The 18,907-nt window shown below is 40.5% G+C and overlaps 4 protein-coding genes across 6 annotated transcripts; 2 read left to right on the forward strand and 2 right to left on the reverse strand.

The window, feature by feature from the left end:
* Window positions 1-2,250: 2,250 nt before the first annotated feature.
* rps25 (ribosomal protein S25) lies at window positions 2,251-4,605 on the reverse strand. The gene is made up of 5 exons (XM_044353967.1): window positions 4,525-4,605; window positions 3,903-3,992; window positions 3,621-3,804; window positions 2,429-2,527; window positions 2,251-2,316 (listed from the first exon to the last, which is right to left on the reverse strand). The coding sequence occupies exons 1-4, from the start codon at window positions 4,525-4,527 to the stop codon at window positions 2,433-2,435; spliced, it is 372 nt and encodes a 123-aa protein (XP_044209902.1). The 5' UTR covers window positions 4,528-4,605; the 3' UTR covers window positions 2,251-2,316; window positions 2,429-2,432.
* Window positions 4,606-4,725: 120 nt separating this feature from the next.
* On the forward strand, window positions 4,726-8,473 carry trappc4 (trafficking protein particle complex subunit 4). The gene is made up of 5 exons (XM_044353966.1): window positions 4,726-5,030; window positions 6,168-6,342; window positions 7,353-7,456; window positions 7,611-7,737; window positions 8,202-8,473. Exons 1-5 carry the CDS (start codon window positions 4,817-4,819, stop codon window positions 8,278-8,280), a joined length of 699 nt encoding a protein of 232 aa, XP_044209901.1. The 5' UTR covers window positions 4,726-4,816; the 3' UTR covers window positions 8,281-8,473.
* Window positions 8,474-8,553: 80 nt separating this feature from the next.
* Window positions 8,554-14,278, reverse strand: slc37a4a (solute carrier family 37 member 4a). The gene is made up of 9 exons (XM_044353962.1): window positions 13,349-14,278; window positions 12,883-13,253; window positions 12,485-12,717; window positions 11,024-11,267; window positions 10,492-10,650; window positions 10,334-10,419; window positions 9,712-9,825; window positions 9,474-9,612; window positions 8,554-9,252 (listed from the first exon to the last, which is right to left on the reverse strand). Exons 2-9 carry the CDS (start codon window positions 13,028-13,030, stop codon window positions 9,086-9,088), a joined length of 1,290 nt encoding a protein of 429 aa, XP_044209897.1. The 5' UTR covers window positions 13,031-13,253; window positions 13,349-14,278; the 3' UTR covers window positions 8,554-9,085.
* A 573-nt stretch (window positions 14,279-14,851) lies between these two features.
* Window positions 14,852-18,895, forward strand: cfap45 (cilia and flagella associated protein 45). Of its 3 annotated transcripts, none has more exons than XM_044353961.1 (13): window positions 14,852-14,870; window positions 15,208-15,254; window positions 15,453-15,560; window positions 16,050-16,156; window positions 16,279-16,423; window positions 16,508-16,678; window positions 16,814-16,992; window positions 17,136-17,265; window positions 17,396-17,542; window positions 17,733-17,846; window positions 17,971-18,164; window positions 18,263-18,487; window positions 18,588-18,895. In XM_044353961.1, the coding sequence occupies exons 2-13, from the start codon at window positions 15,252-15,254 to the stop codon at window positions 18,646-18,648; spliced, it is 1,584 nt and encodes a 527-aa protein (XP_044209896.1). In that variant the 5' UTR covers window positions 14,852-14,870; window positions 15,208-15,251; the 3' UTR covers window positions 18,649-18,895. The 3 variants fall into 3 exon arrangements, with proteins under 3 accessions (XP_044209896.1, XP_044209893.1, XP_044209892.1); XM_044353958.1 differs by having other exon boundaries at window positions 14,862-14,932; XM_044353957.1 differs by lacking the exon at window positions 14,852-14,870 and having other exon boundaries at window positions 14,960-15,254.
* Window positions 18,896-18,907: the final 12 nt, after the last annotated feature.

An 18,907-nucleotide genomic window follows, 5' to 3' on the forward strand; every position in this document is an offset into this window, starting at 1 on the left:
CTCACTTCTTTGCTTCAATATGCGACAGACCAGGCATAAAAGGCAAACCTCAGAAAATAATGCTAAACAGGATTCAGTTCAGCGGACAGTTCATAGAACCAATATTTTAGTGTGTTGTATTGTTACAGACAAGCCACTGGTGAGGTAAATCAGCGAGAAGTCACCTTCACTGAAACAGGCGGTGTTGTTTGTGTTCCTGCAGGCGGGGGCTGGAGGAGTTGAGGGGTGGTGCATCTGTCAGTGGCGTGCGTCCCGCAGTTGCTGCTTGAGGTAGTGCTGTGTTGTGACAAAGGGACGTCTGACAGCATCCATCACAAGACTCCTGCGTGCCCGCATGCCCCCGTGCAAACATCTGACAGCGAAGATAGCTTCTTCATTTCATGCTATTTCTTATCAATATCTCATAACCTTCCACTGCCTGTGGCTTTTAACAGATAAATGGAGAGCTTAAATGATGAATCTCTTGCACCACGTTGGAAATGCTCCATCTTGAACCGAAAGCAAGATCATTTGAGTCAGAATGTCGCTTTGCATTTACTGGATGACAACACTTGGTTCATGGTGTAGGAGCAGAACTGAGGACTTTCATTGTCAAGTATGCTGATGAGTTATTGAACGCAACACACTTAGTGAGGTGTTGAGTACGTTCAGCAGCACCGCACTCATTACTAGTGTGTGCTGTTACACCAACACTGTTTTGGTGAATAAGTGAAATTAAAACGAGGAACATTTAACAAACCAAGGCACCTTGATTTTAGTGGAATCCATTTGTTGTCGTTTGGAAAGTGTTACATCACTGTCAGGTCCAACTAGTGACTCCTCCCTTGTTTTTTTTTCTAGACATTTTGCAACCACTTTCCATTTTCAACATTTTTTGGGCATATTTCTGCACTGGCCAAAAATAAGACTTATGTGTATTATTGCCCACAGGGAAATTTATCATTTCCATTTCAAGGGGAACTCTGCTGATTCTACATAAAAAGGTCAGTGTAGTCATGGTGAGCACTACTGTCTGGAAATAGCAGTATAACGTCCTCTGTGAGTCTAGAAGAGCTTTATGTCTGAATCCCAGTCAGAACAAAAACACTGCACACAATGATCAGTAGATGGGAGAAGGGCTCAAACCATGAAGAGTGGTCTGATGTATTCTCATTGTCAAGTAAAATGTTTTCATGTAATCAGTACTGAATACTTTAGAGGTCACAACACACACCTCAGTTTCTCAACAAATGTAGCCTCAACATATCTCTCATGTGCAAGAAATTTGAGGAGGTGGGAACTTATTTTCTCTTAATATGGTAATGCTTTGTGGTTGCCTGTTTCTGGAAAAATATTTAAAAAGAGCATTGCACAATCTTGCTCTATGAAATTAAATTGGAACCTGGTTTTTTTTGTTGGGATTCTCGCCAGGTCGTCACAGGATACTCTTGTAGAGTAACTGCTGTTTCTAACTAGATGATGTATTTTGTTCCACTGGATTAAAGACAAACCCCCCAACAGTGTAACAGTGGTACAGAGAATTATACAAGGTTTTACCAGTAGAAAGCCTGTCTGCTACTTTAAAGGGGAATGACTTGTATTTCTTAAAAGTCTGGCAGTTTTAGTTCATTTACCATCATGAAATTTCAGATTTACTGCAGAGTGGAGTAACTTTCAGAGTCAATTCAACCTCATAAAAGTTGGAATAAATTGAATTGAAATTCTTTGAGTATTTTTTCTTTCCTCTCCTCTTTCTATGAAAACTAGTGTCCTAATACAGAAACATTGTTGATCTTGTTTTTGTGTTACACTAGTCTTGTAATATATGCTGTTAATGTTGTTACATGGCTGTGCTTCTTGATTTAGGTGCTGTCATGATTGTTTTTGGGTTTTTTGTAGTTTTGTTTCAAATAAATAAATAAAATATCAATAAAACATTGAACCTCTCAGAGATCAGTCCTGAGATGACAACAGTAATCAGCTGTCGTTGTTGTGACACTTTTGGTCTTAATAGCCTAAAATCTTTGATGATATATTTTTAATTTGTCACTTTAAATCACTCTCCTGATCTATGTATTTATTTGGTCATTTGGGTAAATAGTTTGCAGTATAAATAAAGTCTGAAATGTTTTCTTGGCTGAAATTTCTTCAACATTATACCTAACTAAATCATAAATTAAAAAAAATCTTATGACATTCACACACCTGGTTGATATAAATGACCATAACAGCAGGTTACTGACAGTGAAAAAAAGACTATACAGGTCAAGCTTTGTCTTTACATTTTTATTCACCTTTCATTACAAACAGCTCATCACAGGAAACAAACAGGAGAACCTGAAAGAGAAAAAATAAACTGTAGGTCAGTGAATGTAGGTAAGAAAAGACAAAAAAAAAGCCAACAACCAAGATAACAAAATTCATGCAGGTGGATTTTCTGCTGTTGTACCTGATTAGGATTTCTCTGCTGCTGCCTCCTCATCTCCGCCCTTGGTGTTACGTGTGTAAATCAGCTGTGCTCTGTGTTTGGACACCAGTTTGATCATGCCTGAAAGACAAAACAGGATAATCTTCTGTAAGCATCTTCTCACTCATTATTTTTGCTCCACACATTCACATGAACCATTCCATGTTTGTTTCTCTTAGTCGGCTCGCAATACAGCTCACTTAACCAGTGACAAACTGCTCTACATGTGAACAGAAGCTTGTTCTGCTACACTGAAATCTTAATAAATTACAACACAAAACAGACGTTTTGACAGACAGCAAACTGCAAACCTCTTGATTGTTGCAGATGACAGATTTCATACAGAAAAATACAGAAAGATCATTCTGATTGTCAGATATCTAAGTTGTTTGCTTGACATCTGATGGGATGCAAGAATGTGCCGTATAATTTAACTATTTTGAAATTGTAACCATCGCTTTCATCTAACAATTATTTATTTTTATACTTTGTAGAGGAGTCTAAATGATTTCAAAAGAAATGACAAAAACTGTCACAGCTGTGCTGTTAAAGTGAAGTTAGCAGCAGTCACACTGCACTCCACTGTCACTTTGAACAACTGATGGAACAGTGCACAAAAGCATTTTGACGGGGATGCGCAGGCCTTTATATATGACAGCCAACAAGCAGTGCTGATGGCTGCAGGGTCTATTGATGGCCAAGAAAACATTCAAGTCCTCACCTCCCTTATAAAATCAACTTTTCCCTGGATACACTTTAAGGTAATAAATAATTGGTCTGAAACATATGCAGACATCTAAATTTCCTGCTTGTTTGGCTAAAATTCCACCATTGTACTAAATGACCAACAACTTAATAGCCTATCAATCAGGACTCTGATAATAAGTATACAATGTCCACAAAAGTGCACACGTACTTTGTAAAGAATCAAACACTATATTCTGCACAGCTATAAATACTTTTTATCTAAATAAAATGCAATATTACAGGGTATCCACATCTTACCCACACTATCATTGAGTCTATACAGATCTGAAAATAACAGGCGTGTTAAAGTACCAGCACACCACACCTCAAAAATTATTGACACAAATAACATTTCGTTCAGATGCAGATACTTCATTCGATCCAGCGTCCAGCATTTGGGGCTATGAACAGAGGAGGTGAAGTTCACCTTTGGCGAGCAGCTCCTGAAGAGCGTTCCTGGCCAGGGAGCCACGGATCTTCAGCCTCTCAGAAACAACAGCTGGGGTGATGAGTTTGTAGTTGGGAACTTCTTTGTACAGCTTGTCGTAGGTCGCCTTGTCGAAGAGGACCAGGTTGTTGAGCTTGTCCCTCACTTTTCCCTTGGACCACTTCTGCTCAGAAATCAGAGAGAAACGTGGCTTCAGTGTTTGGGGAAAGACAAGAGGCCACACCAAACGATTGAGGGCTGATGCTATATGTACATGCGTACCTTCTTCTTGGCTTTGCCTCCAGACTTGTTGACTGGGTCCTTGTCCTTTTTGGACTTCCCGGTGTCCTTCTTCTTGTCTTGCTTAGGAGGCTAGAAACAGGGCAGCAGGTTACAATCTTTTACCACATGCTTCAGGGTTTGTTAAACAAAAACTCTACTTTGGTAACATATTAAGACAAAAATGTCCGGGTAGTGGGCAGACGCCTGCAGGAGCTCCGGCCGGCATGTGGCGGCCTTGTCTACGTCTTCAGAGCGATTCAAGCCTCATTATTAGCATAGCTGCTTATTATCATCATAATTAAAGTTTATCAGAACGAGCGTTATGTCTACATGTGAACATATATTTAGTATTTCTGTGAACTTATGAATGACAACTGTACTCTGCCCGTTATCTGGCAGCACTATGCGGCATGAAAGCATGGTGGAGTTAGCAAGCGAGCTAACCAGCCGCTAAATGACTAAAATTTCACAGTTGCTCACTACATCCACACACTTTTATCACAGTGTATAAAACATACATCCCCTTCGCCATTTATTCCGAATGATTAGGGCTCGAGATGATTTAAAAAAACACGTAAAATGTTAGTTTTCTTTCAACAAAACGCGTCGTAACTATCCTCACCATGTTTCCTCGTCAAGATGTCGGAGCGAAAGGAAGTTCACCCGTGCAAAAGCCCCTTAGACAACCTGTACATCGGAAATGGATTAGAGAATTATGGGAAATTGAGTTTTCCTGTGTTTTCACGTTTTCTGGTTATGATACTTAATTTCAGCTCACCAAACCATTGCGCACCAGTTGTTCTACTATGTTTGAGGGGGGAAATACAAATACTAACATTAACAAAAACTCAAAATGACCAAGTGAGCAGATTTAGATTTTTCCTGTCGTTTGTTAAAACTACACTTGTGGTCACATGACACATTTCGTGTCAGCTGGGCAGGACGTTGCAAAGATGGTGATCTTCAGTGTGTTTGTAGTTAACAAGGCTGGAGGTTTAATTTACCAATATGACAACTATGTCCCGAGAGCAGAGGTCGAGAAAACGTTTAGTCATCCTTTAGATTTGGTGCTCAAGCATCACGATGAAAAAGTCGTCGTGTCGTTTGGACAGCGAGACGGAATCAGAGGTAACTTAACATCACGGCTACAGCGGCGATTGTCAGTGACCACATGACGATATATAACATCTCAGATTAGTTAGCTAGACTAAACAAGCGAAAACAAATATACTAATAATCTGACTAATTGTCTGTGCAAATTTATTAATTAGATCGCACTATTTTGAGCTACGTTGAAGTTCGCTTCCGATTCGATGTTAAGGGGAACAGAAATAATGATATTCAGCGGCTGATTCTCTCTTTTTTCACCACTTACACCCATAAAAAAGCATTAGACACCATAGCAAAAAGCCTTAAAGCTGTTTAAACCCACTTTCAGATTTGTGAAACCTTCATTTTGTTTATGAAAACAGAAAAAGGGGCGATTTCACTGATATTTCCCCATCCAGACTACATTAGACCAGGTCCAAATCAAAAACCACTATACTTTGACTTGTCAAATCTGGATTAGATTATTGACAATAAGATTTGACAAGTCCATAAACAGTGGTTTTTGATCTGGACCTGGTCTAATGTGGTCTGGATGGAGAGAAAAAAGCAGTGAAATTGCCCCTTTTTCTGTTTTCATGAGAAAGGTTTTACAAATCTGAAACTATGTTTTAATGAGTCTCTGGAGTCACCTTGTTAATCTAGTCCAGATTTGACAGGTCTGAGTATAGTGGTTTTTGATCTGGACCTGGTCAAAATGCAGTAAAATCACCCTTTTTTCTGTTTTCATAAGCAAAATGAAGATATCACAAATCTAAAAGTGGGTTTAAACAGCTTTTTTGCTACGATGTCTAACACTTTTTCACAAGTGTAAGTGGTGAAAAAAGTGGAGAATCAGCCACAATATTTATGTTTCCTATAACTTTCCCCTCAACTTTGATCTTAACCCTGAATCGAAAGCTCAGCGTCGTGTATGTTGAATGGTTACTCATGGTCTGACTAGCTAAATACTGAATCATTCTACCAAGAATTTATAGTCTGTCCGATACAGCATGATACTTTGTTTTGCACGTCTAGGGACGTTTCTGTACTGTAGTGTGGGTGTTTGACCTTTAGGCTGCATGCCTTTTTAAAATTTATTGATGTTATATAGATGTATTTTCAGAAACAAAAGTGCTGTTGCTATTGCCTCATATAAATTTCTGTTGTCATCCCCAGTGGGCCATGCAGTGCTCTCCATCAATGGAGTCGATGTGCTTGGAAAGAATACAGCAGATGGAAAGGACATCCTTGAATACTTAAAAGATCCCTCAAATTATCCAGTGTCTATTCGATTTGGACGGGCCCGACTAAGCTCCAATGAGAAGCTGATGCTGGCATCCATGTTCCACTCGTAAGTCATCTCCTGGTTTCACATTTAGCAGAAGGGAGCCAAGTCTGCCAGGTTTTAGTCTGAGTGTTGGCAAGCATCCACTCTGCTGAATAGTTACAAAGCAAGACACTAAATTCACCACTTCTTTACCGTCCTGTGGAGGTGAGCCAAGGAGACAGAATACTTCTTTCATACATTTTGATATTTTCAAGTGTTTTTATTTCCTGTGGTAATAGTAATATCCTGTTTGAAAGTGAGAGGGCTCTACATCTCAAACTAGAGATGCACCAAATACTGATTAGATACACTTTTTTCCCAACGTAAAAATCGGTGTGTCTTTGTTTGGAAGTGATTGGGATGTGTACAGTAACACAGGTATGTAAGTATACATCCTTCCTTACTTTAAAGCCTGTGGAAATTTGTCTTGAAATAGTAAAAATGTATATATGATATCAAAGTGTCTAATTAAACATCCCCAAAAAATCAGAGTGAAAATAAATATTCATAACTATTAGAAAACCTAGTTAAAAAACAGCTTAATTTGCTGTTTTGATCTCCCTGGCCACTGGCAGGTACTATGAGTTAAGTGGTGCTTGGTTTTGGCTCATCTGTTTCTCATCCATTTTCTCATATTACAGCTAAACAGTCCACTAAAATGTGTTTCTGATAACATTTGTGGTGAGAAATAGGCAATGCGGTAACAGAATCTTGATTCATATTTGATCAGCACTGCCTAGTTTGACAGTTTGATCTGAGTACACGAGGGGACAGTATTTCCAATTTGGATTGAAACTAATTTCTAATACTTTTTAGATGTTTACTATTATGTAAGTAAGACTCTAAATTACATAGTTCGAAGGCTATAGTGGATTTGGGTTTCCAGTGGCTTTAAAGGGTCTAGAGGGTTTATGAAATTGCTTTGATGATGAGAGCCGATGCTGCATTCTCTGTCCTCTGTGTCCACTGATCAGTATCATTGGATTCCTGTCAAATATATTAACCTGCTTGTCTTTGTGGGGGTTTTTTTCCAGGTTGTTTGCTATAGGATCACAGCTGTCCCCTGAAGTTGGCAGTTCGGGGATCGAGATGCTAGAAACGGACGTCTTTAAACTCCACTGCTTCCAGACTCTGACAGGTCAGTGCTGTAAATGAAAGTCATTGTTGGTGCAACAAAAATGGAGGAAGTAATTTTGTTGTAAACCATAAAAACCCACCTAGTCAAACAAGCCTCATTTACTGACCTTATGTTTAGTTTTAACTGAAAATCTTCTCCATCTCTGTTCTTTCAGGGATTAAGTTCATCGTGCTGGCAGACCCTCGACAATCTGGCATTGATGCACTGCTGAGGAAGATTTATGAGATCTATTCAGATTTTGCTCTCAAGAACCCGTTTTATTCTCTTGAAATGCCAATCAGGTAATAATCACATCTGACAAAAGCATGACGTTCTCCATCTTTTATGTTTTTGTCTTAAAATCAGTACATTAGTCGATTACTGCTTAGTCGATCGACAGGAAATTCATTGTCAACTATTTTGATAAACAATTTATCATTTTGAGTAACTTTTTAAGAAAAAATGCCAAAATTCTCTGGTTCCAGCTGCTTAAATGTGAATATTTTCTGTTTTCTTTAGTTCTCTGCTATAGGAAACTTAATATCTTTGGGTTGCAGACTGTTGGTCAGCATAAAACAAGACATTTTAGGTTGCATCTTGGGCTTTAGGAAACTGTGATCAACATTTTTCATCGTTTTTTGCTATTTTATAGTCACAACGATTAATTGAGAAAATAATCTACAGACATTTGTTTACAAATCAGGTATCCAGCGTTGTGTCCTCTGATGTCACTGTAAATATCTGATTTTGGTATTTCTCTTTCCAGGTGTGAACTCTTTGATCAGAATCTGAAGAGTGCATTGGAGATCGCAGAGAAAGCTGGTAACTTTGGAGCTGGATCTTGAGCGAAAGAAGATGAGATAGAATCTGCTGAAACGTGGTCATTTCTAACCACAATCAGACTTTATATGACTGTGGATGAAGTACAGGTGTTGAGGGGAAAAAACACAGTGCGTATATGTTGGACTGGGAATTAACACATTGTAAATACTTAATGTTTTGTAAATATGAAAGATTAAACTCGCGTATGTATTTAAAGGTCTCATATCTTGTTTGTTTTTGGCTGCATGTGTATGAAATCGCTGTGATTAAACTGTTGTGAAAAAAAACAGTGAAAATGAATGAAAAAAGAGTAACAACATGGTATCATTTATTTAGGCCTTGGATGGCTTTCTTCAAAAAAAGAGGAGCATCTTATAAGTCTTTTAATTCGATTTATGATTCATAATTACAAAGTTATTTTACAAAAGATACTGTACAGCAACCAGTACCAAAAACCAGTTTCTAGTTTTGTTCTATTATCATTAAAACTTCAGTGGCCTTCAGGAAGGAAACAGTTCTCTAGTTGTGTTTTTGCCACATTTCATTGCACCGCATGTCATACATAATGTGAAGTCATTTACATTCCCTTGTTGAATTATTAATGTACTTTGTACAGACTGGGAATACAGTATGTAGAGAAGCACCATACACAACCTTCTGATGAATAAGTGATCAACATTTCTGAGCTTCGTTTACACTTATGCCCTGTATGACTGACTGAGAAAATACTGTAGTATAAAAAAAAAAAATCAAGAAGAAAAATATGAAAATACAATGATGACTCAAAATATTCAGCTTCCTCTGAAAACTGAGGTGTGATGATATATTTTAGTCTGCCCTTTTGGACACGTGACCCATCTTGGTTTTGATGTTGCGCAGCAGGAAGAATCCAACAGCGGTGACGCCGCAGATGATCTCTGCTACCCAGAAGGCCATTTCCCAGCCGTGGTGCTTGGCGATTGTGCTGAATGGAAGCCCAGAAAGGAAGCCACCAACTGAGGAGAAAACACATGGATCAATTATCCACTCCAATGATTATACAGTATTTCCTCATTATTCCAGGCCAGTCTGCAGAAGAATCTTACAATTCATAACCAAAGACTACTGGTATGAAATTACTGCAGTTTTAGTATAAAGGCATTACTGTGCTGTATGTCAGGCTCCATATTTATAATTTATAATGTCATATTTCTGAAATGAAAACCAGTCCACTTACTGTTGGCCATCAGGGCCACAATGGCATGTGACGTCCCACAGTAGTTGGACGGGGCGCTCTCATTGGCTATAACGCCAAACAATGCTATTGGTCCATAGGAGGAGAAACCAAAAACAGCACCCAAGACAATAATCCACATCTAAACGTGCAGTTAAAGAGAGTCATTTAGAGATACATCCAGAGGGTGATATGCAGTGTGCTGAATTAATGAATCTGCACAGTTATTATTTTTAGATACCTTCGGACTGTCTGGAGTGACTGTGACTCTGAACAGATACATGGACACAAACATGCCAGCCATCATGATGATCAGGATGAAATGGCGAGGGTTGCCATAGATTCTCATGCCTTGCTGTAAAAAAAAACAAACAGGAAATGCATAAAGAGAAATTGGTTTTGCTGGCTATATGGGGTAGCAGAATCACGTAGAAACAAAGATCTGGCTTAGTTATGAATGAACTTGAAACTGGATGCTGACTGGTCATGTGGAGATTGTGTGTAAAAGGTCAGTCTGCAGTCTGTTATACCAATAAATATGAGTGAAAAGGAACTAAACTGGAGTAGAAACAGATGCTAAAAATGATTGCAAATTGTAAAAGCTATTCCTATTACCAGCTGGTTGTAGCAAATCAGTGAGGTTAGTTTTGGATCAAATAGATCATCACATAGAGCAAACACATTTTCAGACAGATTATAGCTTCATATATACACTAAACTTAATTTTGCACAAGATGAAACAAACAATCCGTTGGGACAATTAGTGTTCTTTTGCCATTACACATTATAACCCAAATAAAAACCAAACAGATGAATAGGATTGATTGTTCTGCCATATTGTTGGGAGAAGAATGCAAACTCACTTTGGCCACCGCCTTGTCAGAGAAGTAACCTGCTGCGAGACTGCCCAACAGGCCTCCAACCTCCAGAGCACTCATGTATGAGCTACCTATGAAGAAGAATATAGTGACTCACAAGAAACAATCAGACAATGAAACTGAACACATTTCTTCTTCCATACCCATAAGTGTAGACTGGCCCTTGTCCTGAATGAGAAACAGCTGGCCCCAGTCGGTGCAGGCCGTCTTCACCCCGAACACCACCAGGTAGGACACAGAGAGCAGCCACAGGTAGGGTGACAGCAGGAACTCGGACAGGGTGCTTTCATCGCTGGAGGCTTCTGAACAGGGAGCAGGCAGAAGATCAGTCCTGTTTGACCAACATCTTTATGTATACAAAGCGATGAGTGCAACATAACATCCCCATGAGAAAGGTGTAGTTGGGTGGGATTTCTACTTATAATCAGATGCCACACATGCTGATTTTTATCACTTTGCCTGTGCATGAGCTAGATGCAGCTCACACAAGTGGCATGTGAGGGGCACACTGGGTACAGAGTCCACAGAGTCACCGACCTTTAGTCACAAGAGGCACATGCTATACGAAAACACACAAATCTAGACAATGCACAGTTGTGTGTTGACTGTCAAAAACTAGTCCCTGATTGAAATTAAAATGAAGAATTATTGTGAATCATTCAAAGCCAGTCTCACTTCCTTTGCTTTTCTTGGCTGCTGCCTCTACATTGGGCAGCCCCACGTCCTTAGGCTCGTTCTTGATGACCAGCAGGCAGACAAAGGAGACCACCATGCAAACCATTCCAGAGACCGACAGGATCGTCCTCCAGCTGTAGCTCTGGGCCAGCACTGAGGCGATGATGGGGCCCAAGCTGCCAGCCAGATTCATGCTGCAGGAGAGAATGGCCCACCATGTCCCGAACTGAGAGGGCTCGAACCACTGACGGCAGAAAATAATAATGGCATGAATAATGACATGAAATCATGGCAGACCTGACAGGAAGTGTCATTATCTCAGCTTTGATATACAAGATAATTGAACCAGTGTAGTGTTCTGAATTGACAGCAGGTAATAAATGAATGACAGGTGAGGAGAAAGAACTTTTTACATCCAGTACAAAGCATATATTATAACACTGGTTTATTTATTGGGTTTAACACATTTTTTCCTTCACCTAAAAATAGTCTATGATGGTTGTCACTTGGATTGGTCTCAATGGTAGCATTGTTAATAATTCATGTAGTTTACAAAGCTATTAAAGGCCCTGAAAACATATTTTCTTTATCTGCTTTGAACACACAACTTTCTGTCCAATCTGATCAGGATTTAGCAGCATTTAGATGTAAATGCGTTGACAGTTGTGAGGTTGTTTTCAAGTGTTGAATTCCTAATAAATAATGCCAAAAGGCATTCCTCTCTGAACTTTTACTTTAATGGTTGCTTTTCCAGTCAAGAATATTTAATGTTGTATTTGAAACCAAGTTTTCAGGGTCTTTAAAGAGGAGTACAGTATGTTTGAGAGCACCGGGTGACTTTGTTAACAAATATAGGCCAGTTCCTTTTCAAGACTCTAATATGACTAATATTGTTAGAATATTGGGTATTAATTATTCTTAACAATATGGAGCTACTTGCAAAATAATATTTATTCTTCTGTATTTGAGGTGTCCTTTCCTATGGAAATCTTTCTCATTTGGTTTAAATGACATCTTCCCTAAAGTCCTACAGAGCATGTTTTTAAAAAGACTCTCATAGTTTTATAACTTGGTTTTATGTCATAACATAACTTTAACAGAGTACCTTTGTCTTATATCATTTTTAGGTAGAGGTCATCAGTTAGACCTTGTCCTCTCCCTGCACATTCATTTCCATTGTTATATGCAGGTTATTTGTTTGATTTTTAACTGTGCAAATAAACAAAACCCTATGAGGACTATGTGTAATTTTATCAGTGCCCAGTTACATATTTATACTTTAACTCCTTATGTATTTAATGTGTCTCATTGGGGTTGTACTTCTACCTATAACTGAATCCAGTGTATAGTGTGTGTTCCTCGGTTAATGACAGGATGTATTATGCTTCCTATTTGTTCTTTAAAACATAAATAAAAACTAAACATCTAGAATCAGACATCAGACTATTGCAGCACTGATACCTTGCGCAGCACCCTGCCACAGGGAGGCCAGCCGAGACCCTGGCCAAGGCCGTTGAGAAACCACAGGCCAGAGAAGACGGCTACGGTGGAGGACCAGGAGAAAACCACGTTGATGCCTCCCACCATGAACAAGCCAATGGAGAAGAGCCAGCGGGCACTGACCTGGTCTGAAAGCACGCCGCTGATGAACTTACTGATAGCGTAGGCCAAAGACTGACTGCTGGTGATCATGCCTGAACAAAGGGAGGGGAAGAGAGGAGGAGTATACACAGAGCAGATGAAACCACATGCAGTCTTGTTGAAAGATATAGCTCCAAGCAGCCTTCAGGTTATGTTATAAAAACATGACAGCACGATGCATGCAAAACATCAGAAAATGAATACAAAGTGTCTCATACCCAGGTCATCCTTATCCAGCGTAATCTCTTGCATTACAGAAGGCATCACAAAGGAGAAAGTCTTTCTGTTAAAGTAGTACAGCGTGTAGCCAACAAACATGGCTAAAAATATAGTGCCTCTGTAGTATCCGTAACTTGCCGTAGCCATGACTGCAGATTTATTCCCACAAAAATGGAGAAAAATAAAAGACAATCCAGAGGAGAGAGCAAACTCCTGCCGTTTGACAGACCTCTGCTGCCTGTGACAGTGAACTTTGCTTCAGGATTCACAGTGTGGAAGCAGCTGGTTACAAGTGGAGAGGTGTTTGCAATCAGTAGGCAGGGTTAATGGTCAACTTCTCTACCCTGAAGTGGATTTCATCTGCCATGTGCTTCAGGCCAGCCGGAGGGGTTGTGAAGAGAATGCAATCATTATTGATCAGTAGTTCCCTTTAGGCATTGATTTATATATAAAAAAGTGTCCTACTTTAACAATGACCTTGGCTGTCTCCTCCTCTGTTCTTGTTTGTCCATCTGGGATGTTGTGGAAGGAGCTGATGGGGTTAATAATTCATCAGGTTGTCCAATAGTCATCCAGACCAGGGGAAGGATCATCTCCAAGTGATCCATCACATAACAAGCAGAAAATAAGAGGAAAAAATGCAGATCCCAGTTTTGTAGTGTGTACAAAGATGCAGAAGAGAGATTAGTTGTGTTTCTGAACGCAGATTGTTACTGTAAAATAGCTCAAGTCGTTCCCACCTTTCAAATAAGTGCAGGAAAAGCACAGATTTTACCTCTACAGTGGTCTATACTTCACAGAGGGTGACAGGCTATGGAAGTCGCAGCCTACATAACAGCCTTAAGTGCAAACAAGCAGCTACCTCTGCGTGTCCTTTTTTCTCTGCAGCACGGTTAACTTATCTACCCAGCAGTGTGGCGAGGACATTCGCAAAGGAACTTTTAAATCTCAGTTTTCATTGTAGATCTGCTGATTTGTACGTTGTATTGTGAATCATGAATTATAATAAGTTTCCGCATCATGTGGACCAACTGGCGCCGCCCAGTTACTGATAGTTACTCTAATAATACATCCATTGCTACGAGCTACAGACCACACAGCATGGATATAGGCTATTATAAGTTCTTACTATTATATTAAATTTTTACTATACATCCATGCAATACAGCCTCCAGCCTACAAGACACAAACATCGTGATGAAAACACACACACACACGTTTTATCGACCGTGTTTATCGACGCTGTTGTTGTGACAGGCAGTTGTAACAGATAATAAGTAACAACTAAATGTTGAGCGAACAATTTCCAATTCAACCTGTAGTAATTAGCCAAGTTAGCAACTTCAACTGACAATAAATGAGCGGTGCAGCACTGCGGCGACTGTTAACTTGAAAGTAAATGGATTTTACGTGTCTTGAGTTAAGTTAATAGTGAATTTCAAGCTAACGATTAAAGCTGAGGAGATGAACGTTAACCGCTTTCGTTTTTATTGTTGTTTTCTTGCTTGTTGGTATTTTGCTCGTAAAATTCAGTAAAATGTACGAATGATGCTCTTTTTCGCTGTTACTCTGTTAGTGGTATCTAGGTATAATGTCCACAACTGCGGAAACTGTTACCGATGTTGTGTCGAAGTTTGTTGCCCCCTCAAATATGTTCCCCTTCTGTTAGAATTGTGTTTTCCTCGCACCACGGCTGCGGTTGCGATTTTTTTTTCTAGTATGGCGAAGTCATGACCCGCCATACTCTGCCTCTGATTGGCTTACCGTTATATTCTTAATTTAACTCTAACCAATCCCACTCCTCATATCTAAACCTAACCAACCCAACCAACGAAGGCAACGGGTACTAGCCAATCAGAGGCAGAGTAGGGCGGGTCATGACTTCGCCATCCTAGGAAAAAAAGATTTGCATCGCGCTTGGAGTTAGGACTTAGTTTATGGTTATGATTATGGTTAGGCGTAGAAGAGATAACTGGTCGGGGTTAAGGTAAGCTTGGGGTCAGGTTAAGCACCTCAGAGGACGGCTGGTTGGGGTTAGGGATAAGGCAGGTAAGGGGAAACACATATCGACGAGGAAACAGACTTCGATCCAACACCTGTTACTTCATAACCCCTCCTCCTGCCAGCTCGCGCATATGTTGCCAGGGCAACTGTCAACAAACATTTCCAAATTTTCAACAGATGCTTGCTAAATTGTGGCCACGTTTTATCCCCAATGTGATCAAATTTATAACTAAAAAATAGCTCGTATTATCAGTCTTTGAAACTTGTTTACAAAAAACAAAACAAAACAAAAAACTAGAAAAGTTATCTAACTTTTTCAGGCTTATTCATCCTCAGTTGCGCTGGACATCAGTATCCCAGGATCATGGTAAGTAACAATAGGTTGAAATAAAACAGAAATAGCATGTGTAGATTTGGATTAGACCATTGCTCACTGTACTTTTCATATAGTTAACCTGCCCACCTGCGAAATGCTGCAGTTTTACAGGCATTTCAGTGTAGTGATAATAGTAACTTAGTGTGAGCGGTTATGTGTTGACACATCTGGTGATGTTAACCCTTGCAGAGAGTGGGGTCCAGCTCCGCGACTTCAAGGAGCTCTTTCACCCGTCGGTACCGCACCCGGGCCCCCACCTCTGAGGTGGACGAGAGCCTGTTTGGGAGCGCTACACCGGTGAGTGTGTGTAATATAGCTGAAGTTAAAATGTGTTTTTTTTTTATTCCTACGATCAGCGATTTATTAGTTAGTTGACCATCGACAAAATATACAAATATTGATCTTCCATTTTATATACACTGTATTAGCATATACAAGGAGCGCTAATACTATAATAATAGTCGATGGAATGATATCAATCAAAAGCATAAATACGCCATCAAAGAACCAAAGACGAACAAACAAATAAACAGAAACCACAGCAACAACAACAACAGAAAAAGGAAGGATTTTGAAGGAAGTTTTTTTTTAATTCCTATGGCATCACCAATGTCCCTGTGCTGATATCATCAGTTTGTGTCTTTGGTGTAATAGCAGTCCAATGTGCCCAGTTTTGAAAATCTGTCATAGAAAGTATTTTATGCTGCTGCAAGGCTGGAGAGGATACATGTATGTACGTATATGGGTTTGTGAGATTTTGCTAACCCTGTCCACAAATCATCACAGTCAGACAGACGTGGAAACTCAGCCTCCATGGCCAGGGATCCGCCCCTAAACAACCAACAAGGAGAGACTCTTCAAATCATCACCAAGGACCTCATTCGCAATCTCAAGTAGGCAATATCTCACTCAGATGCTATGCTTATCAATAATTTACCCACATCCAATATCACAATATGATGATATGATTACAACACAGTCATTATGCAGTATTAAAACCAACCTGTTTTGTCAGAGTCCCATATAAGGATCCTTCTGGAGAGTCCATCATTCTACCATCAGCTGCATTTGAGCAGATCACCTCAACATCCCAGGTTCTCACCAAGGAGGAGAGGGAGGCGTTGAAGGCGGCTTATCAGAAGAAGAAAGACGAGGAAATTGTAGGAAACACTGAACAACTCCAATCACGCTAAAAATGTTGTTTAACTTGCAGATTGCCAATAACACAATAACCTCTCATCCAGAAAGCTGCAGAGGACAGGAAGCGTCAAATCTATGAGGCAGATCTGTCCCGTAAGAAGAACCCGGCGCTGACTGAGCTGGAGATAGAGGCCCGGGACCGAGCGCAGCGCTTGCTGGAGCGGGCCAATGCCCTCAGGATGGAGCAAGAGGAGGAGATTAAAAAGCTCAACAAGGTATGAAGCTGTACTGCGGATACACAAAAGTTTTTAAAATGTGCCTGAGAGTGAATCCTTCATTCACTGGCTGAACTGCTGAATTGTATGAGCAACGTTGTGTATCTACTGTGTGTGTGTTGATCGTTCCTACAGCTGATTCTGGGTGCTCAGTGCCAAGCCACACGCGATGCCCAGATCCAGGAGAAGAAACAGATCCAGACGGAGTTGACAGAGGAGGAGAAGCGTCTGGATGCCATGATGGAGGTGGAGCGCCGCAGGGCCTTGGAGACCGTGGAGCAGATTGATGAGCTGCGCAAACAACAGAGGATCAGGTGAAAGGACAAACACACAATTATATTCTCATTCACAGATTGATTTAAACATGACTTCCATTCTTGTCATAAGACGTAGGCGATTGATGAGGTGCGGATGCAGAGATTTTTGTGAAGTTTTGTGTCTGTGGGTTATATTCCAGTGGAATGCAGCAAATTTACAACCAGATCCAGCAGCGTCGGGAGGACAGGCAACTGCAAGACGAGATGAAAGAGCAGGAGAGATACCAGATCCGAGAGAATCAGGAGAAAATGAACCTGGAGGATCTCCAGGTGCTGACACAAGGGGGAGACAACACATACAGACACCCACTGAAAAATCAGTCACTTACATGCTGAAAGGGAAATCCAGTCATGTATACGTGTGTTTGGAGTATGTTTTTGACTGGCTGTCTTCTTCCAGGCTGTGGAGAAGAAGAAGGAGGAGCAACAGCGTCTGCAGCAGGAGATCATGCGCATCAACAATGAGACCTTGAGGGCCAAGGAGCAGAGGAGAGAGGCGGAGAAGCTGGCTGACAAGAGAGACATGGAATACATCAAAAACAAACTGGTCAGATAAAAAGCAAATGATCTCAACAGACCATCTCCATGGATATACAGCTAAACAAACAGTAATACTAGGACAGTTCATAACAGCCATCAGTGTTCAACATATTTCTGATTTATTCTACCATTCAAATATTGTTCACTTTTCCAAGTGTGTTTAAAAAAAAAAAGAAGACTTTTCATGACTCCTACAGGAGCGGGAGGCAGAACATGAAGAGCAGCAGAGGCAAATCAAGAAGGAGAAGGAGTTGGAGATTGCCAGGCTGAGGGCCCGGCAGGAGAAAGCAAAAGACTACAAGGCAGACCAGGTCAGGAATAAAAACCACCTGTTGATTTTTAAAAGCCTTGCAAACCACATCTTACCCCAATTACAGATTACTAATTAATACATTTGTATAATTTTGTGTGTGTGCCCGTCTGTGAATTTGGAAGGATGAGCTCCGCGCTCGGAGGAACCAAGAAATAGCTGACAGAGAATGGAGGAGAAAAGAGAAGGAGCTGGCTGCCAAGAAGGCGGAGGAGGAAGCGATGCTGAAGGCAGCTCGCGTGGAGCAGCTTCGCTGCAAAGAGCACTTCCTGTCCATTGAAGCTGGTCGAGAGAAGGCAGAGTTTGAGAGAGTGCTGAAGTAAGAAACTGTGGACACAACTACCTCAAGTCATAACTGGACAGTCTTTGTACTATCTTGCAAATTGAGCTGTAACATTCATTCATTTCTCCACACAGAGTGCAACAAGAGACGATCGTCAAACTGAAAGAGGAGGAAGAAAAGCTGCGTCAGAAGGCGCTCCACCATTCAGAGGCCATCAGGCAGCAGGTGAAGGAACGTGAGCTCCTGGCTGTAGCCAAGCGCAGAGAGTTCTTCAAGGAGGCTGATCAGCTGAGCGAGGAGGCCCGGCAGAGACGTGTGCGCCTTGATGAGATCAAAGAGAAAAAGCTCAAGGAGCTCAAGTAAGTGCACGCAGGTTGATGGACCTTTTTTTGCGACTGACCTTGAGTCATTATGTATGTGTTCACAGAATAATCCTGAAATGTGTTTGTCCATGTGCAGGGCTACAGGGCTCTCTGAAAAATACTGCAGCGAAGTGGAGAGGAAGGCCCGGGCTCTCTGATGCCCTCACAACTGGATTCAACCCTCATCTGACTCATATCCACATTCACATCAGCACTTAATGTAACATTAATGTAACATGAACATGTATAAGACTGTACCAATATGGTTATATTTCACTTAAATGATTGTTTTAGAAGCTTTTGATAATCAGTACGTTCACATTTTGTTGGTTCATAATGTTTTAGGATGAATCTTGGTGTGCATATTGCAAAAAAACAAAATAAAGTGACTTGTTGAGACATTAATACTTCCTCCCA

Source organism: Thunnus albacares, chromosome 6 (genome assembly GCF_914725855.1).
Source record: "Thunnus albacares chromosome 6, fThuAlb1.1, whole genome shotgun sequence".
NCBI lineage: Eukaryota > Metazoa > Chordata > Actinopteri > Scombriformes > Scombridae > Thunnus > Thunnus albacares.